The following is a 25,068-nucleotide window of genomic DNA, read 5'->3' on the forward strand; positions in this document are numbered from 1 at the left end:
CTAAGTTGCTTCTTGGTTATAATGGTGGTCCCTTGGACAAAACTAGTTGAAAACCCCTTCAAAAAGAAATTCTTGTAATGTGAACATTTCTGTGAATTTCTTTTAAACCCAAGGCAGATTAGCTACTCAGTTATATTTAGCTGCAATCTTTATTATTATTATGGTTGAGGCGCATAAAATGATATTTTGATTACTTTATTCAGCTACACATGTATTTTTTTGAACAGACAAAATTCTCCTCCCTATACTTGAATACGGTAATATACAAGAATCACTATTCCGATGGCAAGCCTGCCATCTAGTGTTTTTCACTGTGAAGATTCACAGTGCTGCAGTGCACAGACTGGAGAGGAACTTCAGAAAAAGCTACTGAAAAATCACCCCTTGATAGTTAGCCAAAAACAAACAGGGTGAATGATATACTGTATATGCATTATTGTATTTTTTGTGGGGAAACTGATACCCCTAAATTTACTTCACTCCATGTCTGATTTAAAAAAAACAACTGGCTTTAAAGTCCAAGAAACCCTTCTAAAACATACAGCACATCAATCAAAGATGCATTTCCAGTGAACGAGCAAAAGACGTATCAGGTTTAACATGGATCTGGATCAAATTTGACCAAAGGGTCATTAATAAGCATTTTTTTTTAAAGTTGTCCTCCAATTTTACCTGCTTTATACAATTGGCTTCCTTCATCTTTCTTCATCACATTGCCTCAGGTAGACCTGCTGACCACCGGTGCGAACATTCCAATCAAATTAGACTGCAATAAGCAAAGTTATTCCAAGTATTACCCAACAAAGGCTACACGTGGTGCTATGTATTGAGGGCACTGATGAGGACACCACGATGGGATTCCCAGCAGACACAGATGCAAGTCTTCACCACAGAAGTCACAAGCGTCCATGAGGCGAAGAATTTCTGAATTATATGTTGTCGCTGCTCGTCTCGCTGTGAGGCAAGAAAATTATTTTTTAGGAGGATGAACATCATGATTAGCATGCGCGTATGAGTAATTTGTAAATAAATGATGCATCTTGAGGGCAATGAAACATTCTCAGTTATCTGTTCGTCATGATAATTGTTAATAGCATTTAGTCACTATTTAACACAAGTTACTCACTCGGCTCATAGTAGTCATAAACCTGCACCAGTGCATCTTGAATTCGGGCACTTAAAAACTCTGACCAATGAAAGTGGGATGCAAAGTTCTGACTTGTTGAGCTGTACACAAAAGTAGAGAATAGAAAAATAATGTTAGAGGCATACAGTGTAACGTAATTAACATTAATCGTGGTGTGGGTCACCGTTTGTTTAAATAAATAAATAAATAAATATACACGCTCAGGCAACAACATTATACCAGCTATCGTAGCTCCCTGTGCTTATTAGAAATTGCTTTTGGTGTGGTACATAATTTCGAAAATCAAAACTATGAAAGCAAAACTGCTACTCTCAGGCAAACACAGAGAATATTATTAGTTTTAATTTCCGTCATTTGTCTAACACAAGAATCTGTCTCTACATTTTGGAGACAAATATTTATGACATCATCCCACTATTTAAATGACTGATGAGATCCTTACTGAATCCAGGTAGAGGGTGATTTTCTGAGGCAATGTTTCCACCTTTCTTATTGATTGTATTGAGGCAGCAGCGCCAGCGGCGAGAGCAAAACCACTGAGCAGGCCGACATCCAGGATAACCATGCCTGTGTGAGGAATCACTTGATTGCTCTTCAGCCTACGAACAAGACATCACCATTGAGGGAACAAGAAAAATTTAAGTCACATTTACATAATGAGAAGTAAAGAAATATAAAAACATAAGAAATCAAAATGTTAATGTCAGGGACTTGCGTAAAAATGGAGGACCAGTAATCAATCAGTCATTAAAAAAAAAAAAAAAAGACAAAAAGCCTCAATAAAGTTAATAACACAATAAATAAATTGAGGGTTTCCAAACACAAAGAAAAATTAAAACCCAGTGTGATGTCATGACATGGCATTTTCTTTGCCGCATATGATTGGTCAGTTGTTTTTAATTTGTGGTTTGATTTAGCCAAAGAGTCTTTAATTAATCTAACGTGTTTTTTTGGAGGAAGCTGGACTACTCAGAGAAAACCCAAATAATTCCGAGGAGAAACATGCATACATGAACGGTCAATTACGCTCTTATAAAAATCATCTTACCTGACACACACAGATAAGAACAAGTAATCGTGGTTTTCCTCTTCCGTCACGTCCACTTTTAAACAAAATCCTCCTGGTTTCTGGCATGCAAAACTTGGTTCTGTAAAAATGCTTCGCTCTCCAGGTTGTAAAAGACATTCATCTGGAAGAATTTATGCGACATTTAAGACCTTTTTTTTTTTCTTGATTTTATGATGATACGCTTTCGTGTACCGGCTTTGCCAACAATGCAGGACACAAACACACTACAGAAACTATATCACGTTTTGGAAAAGTTACTGCAATGCAATCACAGATGTAAAATCCAGCATAATGAATTACAGAGAGTAAAACAGGTGGAAGAACTCTGAGATGGAGGGGTAATGTTTCTAATTTGGACAGAATGAAAAGATTAGGCTTTAGCCAAAGTCTTTTGAGTGGAATCATGTGGAGACACTAAGGCAAACAAAACTCTCAACTACAATATGTGTTCCAGATGTTAATCGGCGGGAGGCATCATGCTACATTTGCATTTAGCCGTTTTTTTTTTTGCTTTGGCATTAACAATGTAATTCATTGTCTCATGCACAGCTGCAATTTTCAGTTAACTCTGGTCATGCTCTGGCAATTAATGATAATTTATGTGGAGTTGGATAGTTGGAAACATTTCATAATTAGAGAGGAACTTTTGGGGGCGGGATGTGGCAGGATTCATTTGAAGCTGCAAATTGTAAACAGTTTTGTAATTATGAACTAATTATTGCAAGCAAGGACAAAGAGAAGCAGTACGATTGCACCTGAAATACGGCAAATCCTCTTCCTTCTATGTATATATGTAGATGTATGTCCTGGTCAGCATTGATCTGAAAAGAAACATGTCAAGTTGAACAAATCCCGCCAAAATATAAAATATTCCATGCATCAAAATACTGGACACATACGCTACCTCATGCTGCTGGTATGCCAAATAGCTGTGGAGTTGATGGGAAAGGTAAAAGAAGAATTCGAGGAAGATACAAGGAGACGGAGGTTGATGGAGCTGGAGCCACTAAATGCAGCATAGTAGGCCATTGCCTGGAGGGCAACTATTGTGTCCTAAGGGAGGACAAAATAGAACTTCTAGATTCAACAATATCCTGAATTTACTCTGGATGCAATTGAATGCATCCGAATGCATTAGACTGGAGTTCCAGTCTTGTCAACTTAGTCAACTGGTTAGTTTTTCTGCATTTTGCTGGTACTCTAACAATCTTTAGGTTACCGTATTTTCCGGACTATAAGGCGCACCGGACTATAAGGCGCACCTTCAATGAATGGCCCATTTTAAAACTTTGTCCTTATATAAGGCGTGCCGGACTATAAGGCGCACCATTAATGCATCATGTCAGACTTTTAATCCAAATCAAATCATTCTCCATTTTATCTTTTTATTTCAACTTCAGACGCAACAAATTACTTTATAATCATAAATAATGATCCATAGTCTTTTTGATTCATGATGCATAGACTTCAGCGGGCCACTTATGATTGATTTCATGACACAATGCTTTCGGGCCAGTTTAAATTTAGGAATTTGGTCCATATATAAGGCGCACCGGACTATAAGGTCCCACTGTCGGCTTTTGAGAAGATTTTAGGTTTTTAGGTGCGCCTTATAGTCCGGAAAATACGGTACATACAAAGACATTTCATCACAGTTTACCTGTGTGCTCCTGTAGCCACCCAAGAAGTTCCTTTGCTTGATTAACCACTTGAGAAACGGGATGCCCTCCACATAGCTTCCACGCTGAATATGTGTCAGCATTACATATGAGGCCATTTCTACCTGAGACGAGTGTGGTTGGCCCTCATGTACGTCCGGGCCAGCAGAGGATGCCCACATCATGATGCCATCTGGGGAATTGTAAAATGCAATAAAAAATTACACAACACTGTCACATCTACTACTCCTACTTAAAAAAATACATAGCCAGCCTTAAGACTGTGTAAAATTGTGATCTAACACCTCTAAATAATTCATTGGACATAATCTGGCAGTAGTGTCGGAATGTGATTCTGTTCATTCTCAAGTAGCAAATCTTTTTTAAACTACCTCTGTAGTCAGCTCTGGTGCTCAGTTCCTCCAGCGCTGTGCCAGCCACAGAACTGTTGGCCAGAGCTAACGCGTACGCTGCTAAACACAATGTGTAGTTGCTGAGCACTTCACTGGTTACACTTCTCTCCAGGTACGTTATGGTCAGGGATACTTTGTCATAGTGCTTGTCCTTCACAAGAATACAAAACAGTGGTGTCAAGATACCATGACAGTTCTTGCAGTAAGTAAACATTTCATGTAAATTGAGATGGAATCAATTTACCACATAAGTTTTTTCTCCAGTAGGGCCATCATAACAAAAGCAGTGAGGGCCACAGGGCCGTTGTCCAGTCCTTCTTGCATCGCTGTGTGCATCAAGCGCCCCACCTCAGAGAATTCTCCTTGGGGGCCCTGGAGGCCATGAGCCAAGTTCTGGCTCTATTATGACCGTTTCGTCAATGTGCATGTAGGGTTGAGCCTGGAGGAAGCACCTCAGGACGAAGGCTGTCAGCCTTGGAAGATAAAGTTACAGCCACGTCACCTATGTGATTTGCTGCTTCAAACGTTCGACGAAAACATTTTAAGGCAGTATAACTTTGACCCACTGAGGTTTTTAAATAAATTTGGCGTGGAAAGAAAATCTCTCTTTTACACAGAAACGGATAACGATAAAGCCAGCGTATTTCAGTGGCATATAAGAACGACCTACCATGTGCTACCAGCAGGATCTTGAGCACCAAAAGCACTGAAGGATCCATCATCTTTTTGGTAGGATAGCTGTCTTTGATAGCCTGAATAAACAGATAGATAGACATTTTAAAGCGGTAAATAAATAAATGAATGAATAAATAAATAAATAAATATCCAGTTCAGATTAGTCAGGTTAGTCCAGATTTATTTATTTATTTATTCATTTATTTTTCTAAATAAATACTATTGGCCAATTTAATGAGTCAAAAAATGACCTTGCTTCTTTTAATTATGTAATGTTGATATTTTGAATTCAGAACAATAAAATTCTACTGTAAATATGTAAATGTCGCATACCTTCAAACATATAGCTCAAAGCCGTGCTCCTCATCTCTTTATTCTCTTGGTTGGACCTGTCCAGGTATTGGAGCACATAAATATTTGGAGCAAGTGGATCATGTTCTGCTCTCCACATCCAATTGGCAATTGGACCAGTGAATTCAAGTGTTGGATGGACAAGGCCAACACATCAACCTGCGAATAGTGACACAATGGGGGTGGGGACCCTATTCAGTAATAATTTTATTGTACTGCAATCTCCCGAAAATAAAACACAGCGACAAAACAACCTGCAGACACCGACGATGTTTAAACAAGATCATTTTGTACTCTGATATAAAGTGTATTTGTCATGTTTGGTTTTTTGATTTGGGCTTTGGTGTGATTTTGTCCCTTTTGTTTTCCTGGTGTTCTTTGTATGTCTTGTTGTTGATCATTGTTCCTGTTCTGTTCTCGTTAGCCCCGCCCATTGTGTCTTCCAATCAGCTCCCTCAGCCACTTGTGTCTTGTCCGGGTGTTCCTCGTTGTCTCGTCAGTTTGTTTGTATTTAGTTCCCTCCTTTCTCTTGGTTGTTGGGGCATTGTCGTCTGTCCCACGTGCTGTGTGCTTTGTTTTTGTATGCTCCCCAAGCCACGTCTAAGTCTATTTTGTTAGTGTTTATTTGTTAGTTTATTGCTGGTTTTTGATTGCCTGTTTCTTCAGCTTTTCCTTGACCAGAGGTGCCTTGTTTGTTTTTTTGTTTCATTTAAGTTAAATATTTCTTGACTGAGCCACAGCCCCACTTACTTGCTTCCCTGCACTTGGGTCTCCCATTCCCTGATTTGTGACAGATTCAATCGTATCCTAGCTGAAGTTCAATAAATAAATGCAATTTAAAAAAATCAATAAATGTTGAAGTGCTGACAAATGGTGTAACAGAAGATAGCATTTTAACCTTGTGCATATTCCACCTACCTAATTTGTATCACTAAAGAAGCTGCAGTGACAATTTAATTGAAGACAAGTGCACACATACCCACTAATACCACATTGGCTCTCTGGCTGTCTTCCACCACATGCGGAGGCAAAGAGATAGAGATAGACTGGGAGTAGTTGTGGGTCAGTGGCTCCAGTTCCAGAAAAAGTGTCTCTGAGAAAGATTGTTCAACTCCTTCGGGCTTCAGGAAAATGGGATTCGTAGAGAATTAATAATGGGTTCACACCACCATATTTTGATTTTTATCATTGAGTGTAGATATGAACTTTAGAGAGTAGATATTCTGCCTTCAGTGCAAGTCAACCAAATCAATGTCAACTTGAGATGTCTGCAACAGATTCTGTACCTTCACAAGAACGTTCCAGACGAGGCTCTCTGAGCAGTCTGCAGCTATGGCGTCCACAGATATTTGCAGTTCCCCAATAACCACAGGCCTGATGGGGAACAAGGCTGTGGCTGAGCCATAACCTTCTAAGATGAGCGTTTGAGCATTAACCACGGAGATGTCACCATGCTTTGCCAAAATAAACTCAAAGGCCTCGCTTTCGGATAAAACCAAAATCACCTGTTGTGGGAGGAAAACATATTAATATAATATGACTTTGTCAGAGTAGTTTCTTCACTCCATACCTCTAAGTCTCGCGCTAAGTGGTTGATGATGTTCACCTCCAGTACAAGCTCCTCTCTTCTAATGATGTAGTGTGGAACATTAAGAGACAAGGAGAAATCTTTGGCCACATTCAGCTGTAAATGAAAAGAAAATAAGAAACAATTTAAGACTTTAATAGAAAATAAAAAATATGGACTTTCATATGTGTTGTTTGGTCAGTTTCTACATTCAACTACATTTTGGGGGTTTGCAAATATATATTGGAATGGACCAAGGAATTTCAATTAATTTTAGTTTGAACTGTTACAGTCTGCGTATACCGTATTTTCCAGACGATAAGGCGCACCTAAAAACCTAAAATTTTCTCAAAAGCCGACAGTGCGCCTTATAGTCCGGTGCGCCTTATATATGGACCAAATTCCTAAATTTAAACTGGCCCGAAGCATTATGCCATGAAATCAATCATAAGTGGCCCGCTGAAGACTATGAATCATGAATCAAAAAGACTATGGATCATTATTTTGTGATTATAAAGTAATAAGTTGCATCTGAAGTTGAAATAAAGATAAAATGGAGAATGATTTGATTTGGATTAAAAATCTGACATGATGCATTAATGGTGCGCCTTATAGTCCGGTGCTCCTTATATAAGGACAAAGTTTTACAATGGGCCATTCATTGAAGGTGCGCCTTATAGTCCGGTGCGCCTTATAGTCCGGAAAATACGGTATATATTTTTTACTTTCTAGCGCAACTGCGTCATCTACAAAAATAGACCCCATAGTGTACCTTTTGTGGCACAGGAGTGAATCCCAAACCCAAGTCATCTGACATTATCAGTGCAGCAGCTACCAGCGACGTAACACCATCTGGAACTGTTATTGCCCCACTTGTCCATGTTTTATCACTAGAGGACAAACAGAAGGACAATGCACGGCATCTGTGTGACATATTGTCCTCTACATGTATTCATTTTTTTCTTTGTACCATAAATCCTAATAGCTCACCTGAGTGTAGCATTAAACCACAATTGGTCTTCACCTCTATCCACCCAGTGTTTCCAGTACTTTTCTACTAAGTGGACATTGCCATCTGAAAATGTGAATGAAGATTGCAAGGGAAGTCAATGAGTGGAAAGAAAGCACATTTTGTCAATGCCTTTGTGTTATCATAACATACAATTTTCTGATCTATCCACCAGTGTTCATTCATATGCAGTGGACATTGGAGAAAATCTTCATATTTGCATCCCTACGGTGACAAAGCACAAGATGGTATACAGTACACTCTATGGCATTTCGGGAGGGGCCATTATGACTGTCAACCCAAATAAATGTATGAGCACCTCATATTTATTACAGTAAAGCTACAAAACAAACTGACAAATAACTCCTTTTCAAATCAGACGAGTAAAACTGGTCAAATATTTAAAAAAAAAAAAAACATTAAAAGTGAAGACAATTTGCAATTCTAGCAATGACACATGAATTTGATGCACAATTGTCTTCGCGGGCCACATAAAAATGATGTGGCGGGCAGTATCTGGCCCCCGGGCCTGAGTTGGACACCTGTGCTCTATGGTGACAAAAGCACTTAAACAACCCTTTACCTGCAATACATGACTCTGTACATTATTGTGACTGCCAAGCAAGGACATTGCCAATTTTGGTGATGTAAGACGTACATAAATAAAAGCTATTGAGGCGTCTTTTTAAAAGCTAGTTCATGTTCCCACGTCAAATACGTTGCAACTATACTTTTCTTCGTTGTGCATTCGTCAACAGGCCTCAGGTTAAGAACCAGGCAGCCATACTAGAGTTACAGACTTTTGGAAATAACCTAAGAAAGCAGGTCGGTCTGTTATAGCCAGACAACTGGTTTGAGCACGTATGATACAAATGCCGAGATGATTTTTACATGACTTCATTTGTGGCCTCTATCAAGTTGCTGGTTTAACATAAAACCACCGCACAAGCAAATAAAGGAACTGTACCTTGCCCTGCTTCTAAATCAGAGTCAGCCTGTGGATCCTCATCATGCATTCCCATCACCAAAATTCCGACACGGGAATTTGGAGTAAGGGCCGTCCACGGTGAGCGTTACTCGTTCTCCTGGACGGGCTCTTTCATTGCTCCAATGTAGAGAAACCTGTAATGGAAGAGTCACACTCGATTATCAACATGCTTCGATGTATACTGGACCAATTTAATGGAGCACAAGAGCTGGGCCATACATATGCTTGCTGAGCAACAGTTATCCGTGCTGTGTCACTAATGATCTTCCATCAGGGAGGATAGGAATAGACTGTGATACAGGCCTCAGGGGACCAGGACAATGTTGGCACCAGGGAAAAGGAGGAAGAAGTGTTTGACCCCCGCGTGTTACCAATTGGACCTCTTGAACTCACCTGGAAGTACAACAAGGACAAAAACAGTAGTGGATGTTTGTATCATCAAGAAATTACCATCTTATTATTTATTTGTATTTATGCATTATTCAAAGCAAACACGGTGCTATGAGGAAAGAGATTGTTAAATATACGTATATATGTATTATTCAAACTTACCACATAATGAATCTTGGATAGTGGAATTGTGCTTTCTGTCTCTATTTGATAGGGCGATCCGATCTGGAAGGTGAACATAGACAATCATGTAATCCATAAAAGAAAACCAACAAAATAACAAGCATAACGGAACTGTTCAAACACAAATTTGTTACCTTTGTAGTACCATTGCAGGCACTCCGGGCGTAATCTGAAGATATGAGTCACTTGGAGATGAGTAGTTTGTGTAGAGCGTCAGTGTCGACAGTTGATTGGTACCTGGCCTGTATATGAAATGCAAATAATAATCACACATACGAAGCATCCATCCACCATCTTAACCACTTATATTCACTTCTATAAATCAAATAATATTAAATTATTTCCACAGCAAACCAAACGTTCAGCTTTTGGAGGAATACATGAATACTTACGTGAATTAAAATCATCTGCACATCATACTGTAATTTAAACTTAATGTGGACATTCCCATCTATTGGCACTGGAAGAGTCATCGTGGTACTTCCTCTCATCATCGATGACCACTGAGTGACGTCAACCACAGCAGAGTACTTTCGATTATCGGTGTTCAGGGGCTTTTTGTCGTACCGGGAGATGCTAAGCTGTGAAGAAAGGTGTTTATTAAACTTGCCAATATCTGCTTGAAAAAAAAAATAGCTGTTGAGCAATTCTCTCACTTTTGTAAAGAAGGTCAACGATGGCTTCAAAGACTGGGGGAAATCACAGAACTTAAGCTGGAATGTGTTCCTCATCAGGTGGACTTTAACTGTCTTGCTGACTTTAATTCCTTGTGTGATGACACAATGTCATAAGTATATGAGAAGATCACAAAATATACACTACTAACTGTATAGACAGCCTACCTGTTGACTTGTCAGTAACGCACACTTTAATAAGTACGGCATCCTCCATTTTTGATGATATATGGAGGCGCTGAAGCTGAGCATTGCTGAAGAAAAAATTGAGCTGATCCATAGATCTGGAAGAAATAGAGAGAGAGAAAAATCCCTTAACAGAAATGGGATACTGCGTTTTTGTGATGTTACTAGGGTGTCTTGCATATTATTATTCATTTGACTTTTAGTTGTGTTGTTGCTGTGCAAATATGTGCGTTAAGGATGACCATGGTTGAAAAGTGTGTTGTCAATTCTTTCTCATTGCTCCAACCTGGAGACAGTTAGTAGTCACTGACTTTAGTGGTGAAAAGATGTACACTCTTTTAATCCTTTAAATTAAAGTAAATAAATGCTACATAGTAACGTTCTGTGACTTTGAGTTAACTAGTGATTATTGAATTGGAAAAAAGAGCTGATTTCTTAATAACGTATCATCGGCATCACTGTGGTTGTTTCTTCGACTTGTTTATCTAAAACTTCACCTCTTTGGTTTGTGTTAAGTCCTCCACGGCAGTCGGCTGAGTGAGTGAGATATTGAGGGTTCCCTGCACAGGTTGTCCATTGGGATAACTGCAGGAGAGAGCCAAAAGTATGATGGTACTTGCTATTCACTACATTATTGATTATTCATGGGATTACTGGACCCACATGGCTCTCACGATCCAGATATATCTTCTTCAACAAGAACTCTTGGTGGCGTCCTGACCAGCACATCAAATTTAGGAGGCTCTGCAACAAGTTGGCGTGAAAACAAATATGATGTTGGAGAAACTTTGGCAATTCTGTCATATTTGAAGCCATATTTTGTATCTTAATTTTGATTCTCCTATTTTTTTGTTTAAGCCTTCCTGCTTCCCTGCTAAAATCACTAATCAACAATATCTCCCTATCAGAGTAGTGATTATACAGTATAACCTCAATATTATTTCATTTCAAATGTATGGTAATGTAGTTATGAGCTCTTACCCTCATGCTCCACAACGAATGTTTCTTATCAGTCACACCCTGTACGGGAGAAGAACAAAAGACGTTTTTTTATTGACGTAATAGAGTCAAACATTCAACAGTCTTAGCTCACCTGACACTTTTCAAACTTACATGCATTGTGATGATGACTGTCCATGTTCCCAAGGAGGAGGTCTGGGATAAAGTGAATTGTTGAAACACAATCCCTGATTCGCTGTGGACTCCCACCTTTCCACAACATCCTCACTGGAATCCTCAAGAGCATCAGTGACACTCTCATGAACACACAAAAACCTGAGCAAAGACCCGTTCAGCTCCTCAGGCCACTTGTAGATAATGTAAAAAACTACCTCAACTGAGAGATCCACTCTCCCTTTGTACGGGAGATTATCCAACTGAACACAAACAGCTCGGACTCTGACAGTATCCCCCGGGCGATAATGCGATTGGTCAGTTGAACGTAGCATGAGATGTTCCTGACATCAAAAGTGAGGTTGGTGATGTTGGAGAAGACAAATCTTCCATCATGGTAGCCCGTTAATGTCAAATTCAAGCGGGAACTTTGGGTTAGAAAGGTGGGGAACTGTAACAGTCAATGAAAACAGAAATCTCAATAAAATTATGGTGATTTCAATTCATACAAACAGTACAAGAAGAGAAAAAATACTCACTGCAGGCAAAGTAAGCAGCTGAGTCACACCTGAAAAGAGCAATTTTAAAAATGTTTATTAAGTATGAAGGGTTTCACAAATTCTGAACATTAACTAAATTCAAATGTTTTTATGTGTTGAGTGAGACACCCTCCTTGGAAGTCAGCAGTTTTGGTGACTTTTGTGCTGTGATGTGAAACTTCAGCTTCAATCCTGATAGGAAACTCATAGAAGACCGTTACAGCCAGCAGTGAGGGCATCCCAGCAGGCAGCACCTCAGGTCCTGTCATCACAAATAATGGTCTGGCACATAGCACACAGTTATTAATCAGTGGAGCGAGACAATAAACAGGATTAAAATTTTATTTGCATTGACACGCTATGGATGAATCGTCGTTTTCATCTTACTTACGCTTGAGTGGAGCCGGTTGGAGCGGAACAAACTCCAAAACACACAAGTGCCCAAATTAAATCCATATTGACACTGCCTGCTAGCACAACGGAGTCTCTGCTTGACCTCCCAGGTGAAAGTGATACCACAAACAAGCTCAACTGACCTAAGCACAGCATAAGACAAAAGGGCACCTCTTATTCCCCCGAGAGGGCACTCGTGCAGTTCTGCACAAAAGTACCTATGAACTATCATATAGTCTGTCACACAATGGATCTGAGCTAACGCCTTTGCCCACAGGGACTCATCTCATCTGTCACTTTGGTCATTTCTCAGAGATACATTTTGGAGTGGGACGGGGGGGAAAAAATTCCATATAAATATGCATATTGTTACATTTTGCTTGGAAACGTGTTCTGTGGTCTGATGAGACTAAGATTAACTTGAATGTTCAGATGGTATTAGGTGTCCCAAAGGTACTTCAATTACATGATAACAACCCCCAAACACATCTCCCAGATGATGCCTTGCTAAAACAGGCGATAGACTGGTGTCCAGTTCTGAATTTTACGAAACGTCTCTGAGGCATCCAGTGGAGGAGCAAAGGATGAATTGGTGAACTCCATGCCCAAGAGAGTCAATGCTGTGCTGAAAAATAGTGATGGCTAGATTTACTTTTAATTTAGACATTAATGGTTGTGTGTTGAATTGTTTTTAGGAGGTGGTCAATTTACGCTGATACACAAGCTGAACGCTGAAAGTGGCATTTCTTCAGTGTTGCCCCGTGTAAAGATAATTTTAAAAAGCCTACTAGAACATCAGAACTTTATTTAGGGTTACTCAGAGGCACTGGTGAAGGTGTGCGCTGACGCATTGTACTATTTAAACTAGGTTTAAAGTGATTGATTCTGATTCTTGTGGTCCCAAATGTTCCTTCCCTTTGCTAAAAAAATATATTTTATCATTTTTAGGAATATTATTAAAATAATTTAATTATACTTCTTTTTTTTTTACAAAAAATGCATTATACAAAGTTAATATCGAAGTAATTAGTAAACTGTACAATTCCTGTTTTGCCATGCAAGGAAAATAGTTGCAAAATTGTATTTTATTTTGTTTGTATCCTAAAATCGTATCACAAATTGGCTATCACCAAACAAACATGAGGAAGTATAACCAAGCTGTAGTGACATCAATTTACCACAAAGTGGTAGTAGAGTCCATGCTAATCCATCATCAAGCCAGAGCAACATCCAGCCTCCCCAGCAAATCCTAATATTCATTATCCATTCATCTCTTCCTTGACCTTTGGCCCTTTCTAAAGTGTAAGCGTTTTCACCAAACGTAAAAACAGATAAACCACAACATTCAACAGTTTATTCTTGGTATTAACACTAGTTACATATTAACAGTTACAAGGAAGGTTTGGCAAATATTTGGCATGTGCGTAGGATAACCGCCAGTACAAAGTCCACTTTCCACAAGTCTAAGAAGGCATTTGGTGCGTCAGTATAGTACGATGGACGTGTATATGGCCGCCTGTAACGCCGTCACACGTTCAATGAAGCCCACTTTTACATCCAGGCCTGGATACTTGGATAGTTCACTGCTCCTGCAACCAAATAAGTCCAGTTATAAATGTGATTTATTTTGTGTGTTTTAGCTGTTACAGTTGAGCTTGCCCTTGGGTTAAAATTCAATTTAAAGAGACAGGAGTGACTTTAAGTACCTCCATTAATCACATTTCAAAATGACGATACATGCTCTCCACATAACTGAGGACCATTTGCCAGTCAGGACCACCTGCACGCAGCATGTCTTCAACACTCTGTTAAATAGATTTTTTAAGAGGTAATTAGTCTCAAAGCAGCTCTGTGTCTACAGAAGTGGAATTGTTCAATTGATCATATAAAAAAATCAGGATGGTAAGCAATGGCCTATTTTGGTTCAGTGTCTTACCAAAGATTGGACAATCCCGACAGTCTCTCCTGTTTTGAATGCAAGACTGAGATTCTCCCTCTGCAAAGAAATGATATGAGAATCTATGAACCATTGGGGTGTAAAATAAATTAATTCCATCTATTTAACATTTAAGACTGGTTAGGGGTTGGGTGGAGATTGATTGATTCACCGGTTCATTTAGTTTAGCAGATTAATGAGCTGATTCAACCAAAATGTATCATTTCCTCACGTTTACCATCTAAAAAAAAAAAAAAAGATGAATCTTGTACTCGAAAACTAGGCACAAACTAGGAACAAAGTGTGAGTTATTCGAGTTTTATGCGAAGTAGCTAAATTATGAATAACAAGAGCATCAATAATATCCATCAGGACCAAGCTTACCTTGTTGTCTGGACTGAGGCTGCTATAAGGAATATGTGAGGGGAGGTAGCTGTGGTACACGGCACAAAATGCGAGGCCATCCACCCAGCTGCTGCTAAAGTTTGGTAATGTCAATATTCTATAGAAAAGGGAATAAAAATAATTAAAGCCCAGTTGGCGTACAACAGCATATGGTAGCAAGGAGGGAAAAAAAAACATCATGACCCTGAAATGTAAGACCTAGCATTAGATATATTTATGAACTTCATGTCTGCATGTCTCATGTTTTTTTTAATCAGTCATAAAAAACCTGAGAGGCAGGCGGCCTATATGCCCAAAGCACAAGGACGTTTTAGCCAATGAGAAGTCTGAAAAGAGTTAGGCTCTGAAAAAAGCATAAATGCTAAATTAGGAAAAAAAAAAATATTGTACATTTCATATCGTGAATATGAAAAATATGTAATGTACTAAAAAGTAATTAGCAACAATGTAGTCAGCCCATGAATTTAACAAATAAAATATCGACTAACCCTCCATCGACTAATATTCTAAGACAAGAATCAAGGTTTACTTTGTAGCCTTGGGTTTGGCCCTGACACCAACGTAACAGTGAATTCCTTTTTGAGCCTCCGTGGCGACGTAGCAGCAGGTTGAAGCCATCCTGGGACCTGAACACGATAAGAGTTTTAGATCTTCTCGTTACATCTTTTTACATTACTTTATGTAAGAAAAGAGGCAAGTGTTGCTTGTGTAGTCCAGTCACCTGGTTGGCGGCAGCTCGGAGAGAGTTGAATTGTACTTGTTTAGAGTTTCTTCACGTTTTCCTGCAATGAAAAAGTACTTTATTACGTGAAATACACACACAAACACACACATGCATACGTATACTTCTATATATATCGACAAAATAACTATACACACACCTGTATCAGTGTTTGACTTGCTCTCTTGTTGGTCCAGATTTCTTCGTCCTCTAAGTTGGACTAAATTCTGTCAAAAAAAATATAAATTACACATTATTTTTAAAAAAAAATCTCTAAATATACATATGATATGCATTGAAACAGTCTCACTTTGTTTGTTGATTCAGGTGTTGTGGAAACAGTTGACTGGGATGTTCCATTCTGTATTGTAGGGGAGTCAGAGTGTGCTGGTAATCTCGACAGGCTCCTGCAGTATTATGACACGTTAGAAGAAATGTCTGATCAGATGAACCCTATTTCAGCAGTGAATAATAATAATAAATAATGATCATTTTATTTTTTGGGAGGCTTTTTAGCTCACTGTGGTATTTCATACCCGTTTCAGAATTACATTCCCATCCACACATTTGCTTTTTTAAGACCAGTCGCTCAGACTAGACATAAATGTTGTTTGGCTCACAATAAGGTCTAAATATGGGAATTAGTAGAGAGTATGGATGCAATGACCTAACGACCTAACTTTCCTCAGAATTATTTAAATAAAATAATTAATAATAGTACAAAAATAACCACACTAGTCACACTTTTCGTACACTTCATCGTACATGATCCAGGAAGTAAGGTGTAAATGTGTTTACTTGACTATAAATTGTTTGTCTCACCTTGACCTCTCAGTGGTTGCTGTTCTTCGCAGTTCACCAGAACGCATCTCCTCCCTCCTCCTTTCTTCATTGGTTACATTTCTCAGGTATCGTTTAGTAACAGCTACACAGTCCTCTCTGACAGCACTTTTCACGGTGTCATTCAGACACCCCGCCAGCCGGTACACCCCCCTCTCCTTCCCCCTCTGTCCCCCCTCGCTGCTGTCAGAGTTCTTCAGAGGTTGGATCTTCTCTTCTTCTTGGGTATTAGTTTTGTCTGGAGTCTGACTCAGTGTCTCTAGCCTCTGCCTGCTCTCCTCCAGCTCCCTTCTCAAAGTGACAAGCTGCATGTCAGCCTCCTTCTGTCTCTGCAGGGCTGCAGCCAGTTCCCTCTCCACATCTTTATGAGCCGTCCGGAGTGCACTCAGGTCCTCTTCGGCCTCAGCTCTCAGACGGTCAGCCACTGACACCGCCACCTGAAGGTCAGCTTGAAATTGCAGCCATTCTGTCCGCTCAGTCTAAAAGAACAAACAGGTGCTTTTAGATGACAGGTGTCAAACTCAAGGTCCGGGGGCCAGATACGGCACGCCGCATCATTTTATGTGGCCCGCGAAGACAAATTGTGCATCAAATTTATGTGCTTGAATTGCAAATTGTCTTCACTTTTAATATCTTTTTTCTTTTAATATTTGACCAGTTTTTACTCATGTGATTTGAAAACGAATTATTTGTCAGTTTGTTTTGTAGCTTTTACTGTATATAATATGAGGTGCTCATACATTTATTTGGGTCATAATGGTCCTCCGAAAGAAACTATAACTACAATGCGGCCTGCGAAAAAAATGAGTTTGACACCCCTGTTTTAAATGAACTGCCATTAATCAGGACAAGTCAGTTTCACAAATGTCTCCGCTGAGCCAATAAGAACACGACGATAAAATGATTTGAATAATTTCTGTCAGTGCTGTCACGTACAAAAACAAAGAGAGAGGAATTTACCAATAACTGGTATTATTGGTTGGCTTAATAGTTTGGGTGCAATTATTAAAGATCAATGTGAATTTAGTGCAGCAAGCCTTGACTAGCAAAAAGGGGAGGTGTATCTTTCTGACATATGAAACCAATTATGAAAAAAATATGTCTGTCAAACCACATAAGAAAAAAGATTTAACACACAATTGCGACAAAGGCTAATGTTACGGGACGTGTCATGAATACTTTTAGTCTGTTCTCATCTGAATAGGGGTTTTCCTCTTTGAGGTGTTCCCATTGGTTTCGATAACAATCATGCCAAAATAGTTTCCGTGTGATAAAAAACGTGCTATCCCCTCAGGCACTCTTAAACGGATAAAAAAATCTTTTTATATCATGGGGACAAAAAAAATGAAAAGTCACCAGTATACTAAAATCAAAGCTGAAATGAGAAATACAAAAAGAGGAGGTACATATTTAATGGAGGCAGCAGAAGGACTGGGAAGCAATATCAACCGGATGGTTCTGAAGTTAGGTGAAGGGGCAAAGGTTGGAAAGGTGAGTAATTAGATGAAGAGCCGGAGATGTGGAGGAGGAAGTAATAACGGAGCCAAGTCGACGCTCCCTAGTCTGACCAGTGACTCAGGACCACAGCTGGACCCCATTATACTGTACGCACACATCTCATATTTCTTTTCTCTCCCCCCACACACATTCCTTATTCGTCTGCCTCACCACCAGCTTATCTGACTTTTCAGTTTTGTAGAATTTGGCCCTCCATCCAGGAAACATGTCAAACAGCCTGATTAAGACTCAGTCTATATTAAGTATAACAATAACTAAAAAAAAAAAAACACGCTGGGGGTTGAAGGATCTTGCCTTCATGTCATCTTGGTTATCTAAGCACTGCAAGTCTGTTTAAGGAAACAGGAAGGGGTGCTCCTCAGTTCACACTGAGATAAGGGCGTGGGTTGTCAGGATGAACACATAGACACAAATAGTCCCGGAAGAGCTGGCCCGTGCTCCACAGCAAGACCAGATGTGATGCACATTCACACAAACCTGCACCTAGAATTTCTGGTGATTCCCAAAAAGAGTTATTTCTCAATCCATCTGTCTCTAGTTGTCTTCACCACCCAGCCACTCTCTTTTTTGACACATAGTTGGAGAAACATCCAAACTGCTTCTCGCTCCATGCTTTCATGTCTGTAATATGCACCGCCAAATGATGGAATACCATCTGATATTCTTTGCACCCAAAAAGAACCCAGGAGGGGGAAATAAGCTCCACTGAGTGCACATGGACATCAAAGTGTTCAACATCACTGCTGCCTCCTCACAGTCTAGACAAACTAAATATTTTTTCATTCCACACAACCTTTGTAACCTCAACATAAACTTCAGTTTAGGGAAAAGAGGACAAAGGGGGAATTGCTGGGAAGGTCTAGCAGCGGTCACCTGGAACTGATTCCAAAGCTGTGTTTTGAAAAATATCCAGAAGGGAAACAAATATGAGTGCGCAAGCATAAATGGAGAATTTTCTTTTTTTGTTGGTTAGGACAATTGAAAAGTGATGGTGCGGATAAGCACAGACAGATGGTGCATCAGATGAGATCCTTCAGGGATGGGTAGATGGCCATATTTTTTCAAATACATGCTCTTAATATAATATGTTTCATTTTTGATCATACATTTTGAATGTGCCCATTATGCTAACTCAACAACAAAGGGTTTGAAGCAAACAACTAAATAACTGCTTGCTCTAATCTCTTCCAGTGCTCAGTAGATCAGGAAAATATTTTTTTTCAACATGTGGAATATCACAGCAGTAAAAATACAGAAAGGGAGTTTGTTTATACTTGCACGATATAGAGAAAAAATATTGAGAAATATACCCATTACAAGAAGTGGGGAAAAAAAAGGGGAAATTGGGGCCTTTTCTTCTCAGCTATAACAACCTTCACTTTGTAAAGATTTTGGAGAGTGGGGATGTTTGTCCATTGATCCAGAAAAAACGTGAGGCCAGTTGTGACCAGTGTTGCAGAGTGTGCTTTGCAATCACAGCTGTAGTTCATCCCAAAAGTATTTGATGGGATTCTCCCACGCAAGCTCATCCAACCTAAGACAAAGCTTTGAAAACATCCAAGTGATCCCATAAAGACCTGTGACTCAATTGCCAAATCTATTAAATAACAAACTTGTTTCGCAATCTTGAGAGTCAATTGTTATAAATGCGGAACTCTTCCTGAGAACAAATGTGTTGAACAACTGCTGCCCGAGAGAACTGCACCAAATCAGATTGTGTGGTCCCATACTGGAAGCAGTGACGATTGCTTGACCCCGTGTGTGACCCCTTCATGTCGACACCACCCCCACATCTGCAGCTCTGCTTACCCTTGGACAAAGCGTTTGCTTCAATTTCTTTTTTTTTAAAATATCTTCTGCACAAGAAAAAGTAGAATTGTAGAATTGGAAAAAAATGAGGCACAATAAGGGGAGAAGTCAGTTCACAAAGTAGAAATCATTCGGTGCATTTCCGTGTCTGTAATTGTGCTTTTGCTCCGTCTCACGTGTGCAACAGACATAAAAAACAAATGGCCAGTGTGATCAAGCGCATCAACCCTCACCCCCTCCTCTTCCTCACCCCACTGAACAAAACAAAACAAGTTTTGTCTCCTGAAAAGCCGATTGTGAACCCCCACCTCCGCATTACTACCCCCCCTCCTCCTCCTTCCACCGCCTCCTCACAAAAAAGGCTCCCAGGACAGCAGAGCAGACTGAGCGGGTTCATAAAGTCAGGCTTTGCAACTTCTACTGGCCAAGCAAGAGCCCATGTAAACACACTGTTGGATTGCCTCAATTTCTAATACACGGCTACCTCTCCATGCTTTCTCTCCCTGCGGTCTGTGCTGGCCCATGCAGGGGGATTACATTTGCAAGCCTCTTCGGGGGGGGGGGGGGGGAGTGGAAAAGAGAAAAAGACATAAATAATAAAGGGGAGATTTCCAAGAGAGCGAATAAGCAAGTGGAGTGGGATTTTAAAGCACTGAATGGGTCAATGTGCATCACATATATGCTGTTCAATCTTTCCAAGATGCAAGATGACTTCGAATTTATTTTTCAATTTATTAGGTCAAAAAAGCAGCAAACACACACGTGTCACAATTATCAAAGGATACTTTACATAGGAGTAGCTAATGTTTCTATTTGTGTTTTATTCTAAACATGTGGGGGTCAAATTTTAAATGTGTGACTTTTGATATGATATAAAAGATAGCATAGCAAATGCAAATGAAAAAGGGAGAGGGGCACTTTGTGTCATCTGTAACCTGAAGGAAGCTGTGAGCCTCAAGCTGCTATCCTAAGGGAGTGGTCAGAATTGGAAACAGGAAATCACTGCAGATTACATCATCTTCAGAGGAGCCGGCGGGAAACATCGAAGTAAACTGAGGAATCTCTGTGGAAATGCCTTATATGTTGTCATTGTCAATGTACAAACTACGTAATTTTGGTAATTCTCATAGGATACTTTTGTTCCCTTTACTTTGACTTTGAATGCTTTCGATGTTTGTTTGTTAATGCTTGTTTAGATGTTGTGAAAAGTGTGAGCACGGTGAGTTTTCCTTGTATATGAAATGTGCCAGATAAAAAAAAAATTGCCTTGAGATGTTCATCTTTTCCCTTCGTGGACGGCAAGCCGAGCCAATTGCACAGCCTGTTTTGATAGCGTAACAGGGTGTGTTTTGGTGTTATTTCCAAGATGAGCAAACACTGACTGACCAAACTGTCACGGGAAATTGAAAGCTGTGTCGTTTTGGCTATTTGCTTTAAATGCAAAGCAGATCAGAAAAAGTTTTGGAAATGTTTATCATTCCAGTCCAACCATAACGATGGATAGGCTACAAAACAAACTGATGGAAAAACTAGTTTTGAAATCAGAGACTAGTAAAAACTGTTCAGATTTCTTAAAACAACAAATGGTAATAAAAATCACTATTTTTTTTTTTAAAGTGAAGACAATTTGTAATTTAGTAATGACACAAAGTCCATGCAAAATTTGTCTTTGCGGGCCACAAAAAATGATTTGGCGGGCCGTATCAGGCCCCCGGGCCTTAAGTTTGACAGTTATTTTAAACTAAGGCTCAATACATATGCTATAGAAAATATCGTAATGATATTAATATTCTACAGGAATAATATATAATTGAATATCATCTCACCTGCATTGCACTCTTCAAATTCTTCACTTCTGTCTGCAGTCGTTTCAGCATTTCTGATGGAGGAGAAATGTCGGATAATGTCACATGAATACAAAACTAAAAAGGTCAAAGAAACCTTTTGCCCTTCCCATTACAAGAAAATAATGAGCCTATGATCGAACAAAATGTTATAATAGCCACACAAATGCTTTGCGAGTCTTACCTATGGCATTTGTGGGCCCATCTTGACTGTCAGAGGTCCCTAATGTTGTCCGACACTCGTCCAATAGACTTTCCAATTCTTTGGACTGGACGTCTCTGACCTCTGGACCTGGCAACAAAGTTTGACTCACACTGCTGTCCCTTTCTTTCCATTTTGGTCCAGAGGAGTTGGACACAGGCAGTGAGGAACTACACGTCGAGGTTGGGATCTTTGCAGGGCTGACGGGCATGCACTTGCCCTGTGCAACCACAATCCGGACCGTAGAAGTAGAAGGAGCTCCATTTCTGCTTGTAACATTTCCTTTCACTGCTAATGTACTTTCAGGCTTAGTTGACACTGGACTGACTGCTGAAACATTTGCGGAGCTGTTTGAGTTGAGCCGTGGCGGAGGAGGTCTCCACTCAGGTGGTGGAACGGCAGAACTTGGCTGTGATCGTTTAACGCTGGAGGATGTGACCACCGAGGCGGGAGGTGAAGATGAAACTGTGCTGGGGGATTTTGGTGATATGGGGTGGAGGATTCGGGGGGCATTAGGTTCAAATCCAGGTTTGTCACTTTGTGGGGAAGCAGGAGGAGTGTGGAAACTATCCAGTTGGTTTCCTGGAGGAAACATTCACAAATTTAGCAGCATGTCTTAAAACATGTACCGTATTTTCTGCACTATAAGGCGCACCGGATTATAAGGCGCACCTTCAATGAATGGCCCATTTTAAAACTTTGTCCATATATAAGATGTATACATTTGGCCCGCGGGCCGGACTTTGGACACGCCTGCTGTAGTGGCTCAATATTGGTCCATATATAAGGCGCACCTGATTATAAGGTGCACTGTTGGCTTTTGAGAAAATTGGAGGTTTTTAGGTGCGCCTTATAGTGCGGGAAATACGGTACTATAAGTGTTGTAGAGAAGCAGGATTTTTTAATTTCGATTCTGGGGAAGGAAGATGTATTTTATTATTCGAGCCATTTTTCAAGTTTCCAGTGAAAATTCAAAAGAAACTTTTTTTCAAAGATAGTCACCAGTCGTCTGAAAGTTCCAAAATCTAGCACAAGTGTCAAATTTGTTATCAAAGACCAGTTAATGGAAATGTTCTGTCACTTAGTTAAACTGTTAGTCCAAACAAAGCTTCAAAGCATCGGAATAAATTGCTGCGATGTTATCTCGACACCGCTCAGAGCTCTAATGGCAACATCACAAGGGCAGGGCGGCGACTGATGTGGTGGATAATCCAACATCGGAGTCCTCAATCAATTACTTCATTTGACTTGGCGAGCCACTGCAAATTTCTTTCGCCTCTTCTAATCCCGTGCTCTCACAAAACACATCCTGATGAAACATATATACTCTTAAGTGAGGGAGTGTGAAAAGAATTTGAGTGGAGTGGAATTCAACAAACAAAATTAGATGACAAAGGCCGAGTGAGCGTCTGCATCATCGGATAATGATGTCATGGAGGAATGATGGGACAAAACTCTACAGTGGTCACGCCTATGGCATGTTGTCACTGAAAACACCATTCAATGAGCTGTCCATGCCAGTGGGAATTCTTGAACAGAGATTGCACATTGACAATGTTGCAACATTAACTCACCACATCGTTTTGGAACAGACACACTGACGACAGAAGCAAGAATTTCGAAACTTAAAAATAAAGACTTTATGGAGCTCGCAAATTCAACGAACAATTCTCAAATCAAATCAAAAAGATATACAGATAAGCACCGAGCATAACATCTTCATTTCCTTTCATTCGTTTGACAAAAAGCCTCATGGCTTATTCAAAAAAAAAAAGATTTCTTCTCAAATGATGTGAAAGCAGCAACTATGCACCAAGTCATTGGGAAAGAATGGGAGGATTGTTTAATAACTTCCTCAAATGTCCCTTCCCTTTTTATTTCTTCATTCCAGACCTTAATGTGCTCGTCCACCCATGCACATTGACTGAATGAATGTGTGAATGTGTACTGAGGTTTGTGTGTGAGTGAGCGTGGATGTCAGATAGCATTAAGCCTCTATGATTAATCCGCTGCCCTTGTGCTGAGCCGGGGAATTCTGCCGATTCATCACAGCTGGGCCTGAATGGATCACATGGTGACGCCAGGGGAATGACCACTCGCTGAGCAACGCACAGGAAGGCTGCCAAGATTCCTGCCTCCGCATGCACTTCTCTTTTTTTAAACAGCCTCTCTTCCTGATTGGCTCTCACGTATCCTTCTCTCTAACTTTTGCACAAGTTTAAAACATGGCAGTGACTTACCTGTGTGTCCATGGCTCTCCTTGCTGGAAAAGCTACCCATCCTGCCGTCAGTCTGGTCTGCTCTTCTGCCAGATCAAAGTGGCACTTGGGGGCACATCCGGGCCAGATGATGGATGAGGTCCTACCTCTTTGGTACCGTATGCAAACTGAAAAATAAAGCGGGGACTTAAAATCTCTTTAAAATATTTCGAAACCGAGTCCTTTCCCACCACAGTCAGATATGACTGGTGCTTCTCATTGCATCACATTATCACATCATCTAGGATGAGATCAGCGCAACTGTTGAATGTTTAGGGCAGCGATGTCCAAACATTTTCCAGAGGGCATGAAAAAAAAATGGAAGACAGGGGTCGCTTTAATATGCTATTAATAGTAAAACATATTTAAAGAGGGGGAATACTGTCTAAATCTCATTTTATTGCTATTGTTGAGTGACCAACCAAAAAGTTACTAGTATGTTAAAGTTATTAGTATTAGCGTGACTACATTGTAATTAAAAAAAGTTTGATCTCTAGCCAATTTAAAATGAAACTAATTTTGACTAACTGTCAATTTCAATATCTTAATGTGATATTTTTCTTTTAAGTTTGACGACAAAAAAACGTCAACTTTATTATTTTAAGGTTGGAAAGGGGGGGGAAACAGGTCACAAATGTACCCCTAGCCGGACTTTGAACAATCAATGTGCCAAAACTAGAACATGCGTGGACACCCATAAAGCGCACTAGTTTATTTACCCATTATATCAATTAACAAGACTTCTGTCTGGGGAAGAAAAAGTGTTGAAAGGTAACACTTAAACATTTTAGTTGAGGAAAAATAGCATGCAACAAGAGATAATAAATGAATACAAACCCTTGAAAGCGGACAAACTAATCCGTTCTGCTGGTACCTTCCTCACTTTGCTTTCTTAAAACCGTCTCGACCAGGCGCACTGGCTCGCAGAGTCTTCTCAAAGTTACCGCATCGGATCTAAACACATTTAATTCCTTTTACGTTTTTAGAAATAATCCTAACATGCGGGTTCGACCTCCTAGAGCGAGTCAACGAGCTAAAACGACGGCAAACCCAAGAATGCCTAGGAGGATTTCCGCTGGATGTGTCCACCAGAGAGCGGAGTTGAGTTGCCACTTTTAAAAAACAAAACAACGTGTTGCTTTTTGAGTCATCTTCTAATTCGCTGGTTGACGCAATGAAC

The 25,068-nt window shown here is 39.9% G+C and overlaps 2 protein-coding genes and 2 long non-coding RNA genes across 4 annotated transcripts; all 4 read right to left on the reverse strand.

Annotated features, from left to right (window-relative positions):
- Positions 1–652: 652 nt before the first annotated feature.
- Positions 653–5,464, reverse strand: LOC119116457. Its single transcript, XR_005096274.1, has 11 exons — positions 5,296–5,464; positions 4,958–5,039; positions 4,532–4,760; positions 4,267–4,438; positions 3,877–4,067; positions 3,121–3,269; positions 2,972–3,037; positions 2,196–2,337; positions 1,590–1,746; positions 1,127–1,227; positions 653–954 (listed from the first exon to the last, which is right to left on the reverse strand). It is a non-coding gene; the product is annotated as an uncharacterized LOC119116457 (long non-coding RNA).
- An 802-nt stretch (positions 5,465–6,266) lies between these two features.
- Positions 6,267–8,116, reverse strand: LOC119116346 (CD109 antigen-like). The gene is made up of 6 exons (XM_037241656.1): positions 8,043–8,116; positions 7,871–7,955; positions 7,653–7,770; positions 6,884–6,997; positions 6,600–6,818; positions 6,267–6,434 (listed from the first exon to the last, which is right to left on the reverse strand). Exons 3-6 carry the CDS (start codon positions 7,695–7,697, stop codon positions 6,267–6,269), a joined length of 546 nt encoding a protein of 181 aa, XP_037097551.1. The 5' UTR covers positions 7,698–7,770; positions 7,871–7,955; positions 8,043–8,116.
- A 745-nt stretch (positions 8,117–8,861) lies between these two features.
- LOC119116458 lies at positions 8,862–11,993 on the reverse strand. Its single transcript, XR_005096275.1, has 13 exons — positions 11,963–11,993; positions 11,642–11,874; positions 11,424–11,545; positions 11,292–11,330; positions 10,974–11,054; positions 10,808–10,895; positions 10,293–10,408; positions 10,107–10,216; positions 9,843–10,031; positions 9,596–9,692; positions 9,430–9,492; positions 9,097–9,270; positions 8,862–9,011 (listed from the first exon to the last, which is right to left on the reverse strand). It is a non-coding gene; the product is annotated as an uncharacterized LOC119116458 (long non-coding RNA).
- A 1,702-nt stretch (positions 11,994–13,695) lies between these two features.
- On the reverse strand, positions 13,696–24,983 carry si:ch211-195o20.7 (cytospin-A). Its single transcript, XM_037241822.1, is given in 14 exon segments — positions 13,696–13,944; positions 14,062–14,160; positions 14,292–14,351; positions 14,676–14,777; positions 14,779–14,793; positions 15,226–15,322; positions 15,418–15,478; positions 15,578–15,644; positions 15,728–15,824; positions 16,240–16,736; positions 21,411–21,463; positions 21,613–22,212; positions 23,871–24,016; positions 24,726–24,983. Coding segments are annotated over 12 exon segments (1,779 nt in total). The 5' UTR covers positions 23,911–24,016; positions 24,726–24,983; the 3' UTR covers positions 13,696–13,944; positions 14,062–14,070.
- Positions 24,984–25,068: the final 85 nt, after the last annotated feature.

This window comes from Syngnathus acus, chromosome 22, assembly GCF_901709675.1.
Source record: "Syngnathus acus chromosome 22, fSynAcu1.2, whole genome shotgun sequence".
In the NCBI taxonomy this organism is placed as follows: domain Eukaryota; kingdom Metazoa; phylum Chordata; class Actinopteri; order Syngnathiformes; family Syngnathidae; genus Syngnathus; species Syngnathus acus.

What these genes read in the sequence shown, in the direction of transcription:
- LOC119116346 (XM_037241656.1), bottom strand. Translation starts at nt 7,697, where the DNA reads ATGTCAGATGACTTGGGTTTGGGATTCACTCCTGTGCCACAAAAG. An exon ending in ACTTAGCGCGAGACTTAGAG is followed by an intron (nt 6,819 to 6,883) that starts GTATGGAGTGAA and finishes CTCCCACAACAG; the next exon opens with GTGATTTTGGTTTTATCCGA. An exon ending in TCTGGAACGTTCTTGTGAAG is followed by an intron (nt 6,435 to 6,599) that starts GTACAGAATCTG and finishes ATTTTCCTGAAG; the next exon opens with CCCGAAGGAGTTGAACAATC.